The 1,672-nt window shown below is 43.2% G+C and overlaps 1 protein-coding gene across 2 annotated transcripts; it reads left to right on the top strand.

Moving 5' to 3' along the window:
• The first annotated feature begins 285 nt into the window (after window positions 1-285).
• Window positions 286-1,121, top strand: LOC104000750 (acyl carrier protein 1, mitochondrial). Of its 2 annotated transcripts, XM_009422885.3 has the most exons (3): window positions 286-619; window positions 700-894; window positions 980-1,121. In XM_009422885.3, exons 1-2 carry the CDS (start codon window positions 419-421, stop codon window positions 874-876), a joined length of 378 nt encoding a protein of 125 aa, XP_009421160.1. In that variant the 5' UTR covers window positions 286-418; the 3' UTR covers window positions 877-894; window positions 980-1,121. The 2 variants fall into 2 exon arrangements, with proteins under 2 accessions (XP_009421160.1, XP_064950875.1); XM_065094803.1 differs by having other exon boundaries at window positions 287-619; window positions 700-1,121.
• Window positions 1,122-1,672: the final 551 nt, after the last annotated feature.

Consider the following 1,672-nt stretch of genomic DNA (forward strand, 5'->3'; position numbering starts at 1 on the left):
AGCTATAAAATCTTAGAATATGTAGTTTAAGATTACATACCAAAAGCCATAGCCAAGATTTTTGAATTAATTTTTCTTAATTATTTTATGATAATCATGTGAATTATGAAAATAATTGAGTGAAATATATATATATATATATATGCTTTGGCATTTTAAAGTAAAATAATATTTTAATTTAAGACTTACGAGTTAAAATGCATTGTCCTTGATAATTAAACTCGTCCGTCCATTCACATTGCCTTCATCCCATCCGCATAATAGTCTCCCTGAACCGAGCAAAACGAAGGGTAAAAACCGCAGTGGTCTCTCCTCAGTATTACACCTCTGCTGCTGAGCCTGTACGCCGCCCTCATCCATTTCCGTCGAAGGCGCTGAATCGAAGAGGGAAGAGGGAGGAGGGAAGACTAATCGAGCGATGGCATCCGCGCTGCGAGGGGCGATCCTTGGTCACGTCCGCGTCCCGATCCGAACCCTAGACCGGTTGGGATCCCTCTCATGCCTTCAGACCTCGATTCGATCGATGTCGTCCCACGGCGACGACCATCTCACCCGTGAGGAGGTGGTCGATCGGGTCCTCGACGTCGTCAAGAGCTTTCCCAAGGTCGATCCCGCCAAGGTAACCCTAGCAGGCTACCACTTGTTGCTTTCCTTGGTTTAGATCTCTTTCATCCGTGCTTCCAATTGCTTGCCTGCCAGGTGAACCCGGACGTGCATTTCCAGACGGATCTGGGGCTGGATAGCTTGGACAATGTGGAGATTGTGATGGCTCTGGAGGAGGAGTTTAAGCTGGAGATCCCCGACAAGGAGGCCGACCAGATCGTTTCCTGCCCCCTCGCCGTCGAGTACATCGCCGCACATCCGATGGCATCTTGATTGACGCGAAGCTCGGGGGTTTTCTCATTGCCTAATCTTGTAATTTCATTCTAGTGCCTCATCTGGTTACACTCTTTTTCTTGTTTTTTTGAATTCCCTTCAGGAGATAGACTTCGGAACTGATGGACGAATAATGTCGATCCGTCCAAAAACTTGCTTGGATGCACAACTAGAAGTTTCAAATTCATTGACTTGTGTTGAAACCGGCACTTATTGAAAATGTCTTGCCGATTGGTTTCGTCGCATGTCGTGTTCTGCACTTCATCTTTGATCCTGATGAGGTTTTGTGGATTTGGATTTTGATATCTTGTGCTGTAGGCTGAGCCATTCATGTGCACTTGGTTAACTATTCGTCTATTGGTGTCTCTATTAATGCCGATGCTTTCTACACCCCAAAATATCTTTACCATTTTAAAGGGCTATTCTTGGGAGTCTCCATTTTCTGATGCCTATACTAGTATTTTACTGACCAACGATATAGAAATTAGTGACCTTTTGAGGCTTAATGTGCCACTTCGCATTGGATTTCACCAAGAAAGTCTTCAATCCTAAACATTTAGGGCACTTAAAACTAGGTGCAATTCTATGCTATTACATGCTTTAATAAGGGTTTGCTGCATTTTTTTTGTCCACCAACACAGAGAAATGTTTCTATCTGTTTATTAGTTTTCATTGGTTTGCTGCCTATACTCATTAGATCACACTAGTGCCTACTTTTTTCTTCACAATGTTGACCAATGATTATAGTGAGCATGTACATGTGCTCCTTAGACGTTTCTTCATTTGGAATTTGTAG

The sequence above is a fragment of the Musa acuminata genome, chromosome BXJ2-2, assembly GCF_036884655.1.
Source record: "Musa acuminata AAA Group cultivar baxijiao chromosome BXJ2-2, Cavendish_Baxijiao_AAA, whole genome shotgun sequence".
Lineage (NCBI taxonomy): Eukaryota > Viridiplantae > Streptophyta > Magnoliopsida > Zingiberales > Musaceae > Musa > Musa acuminata.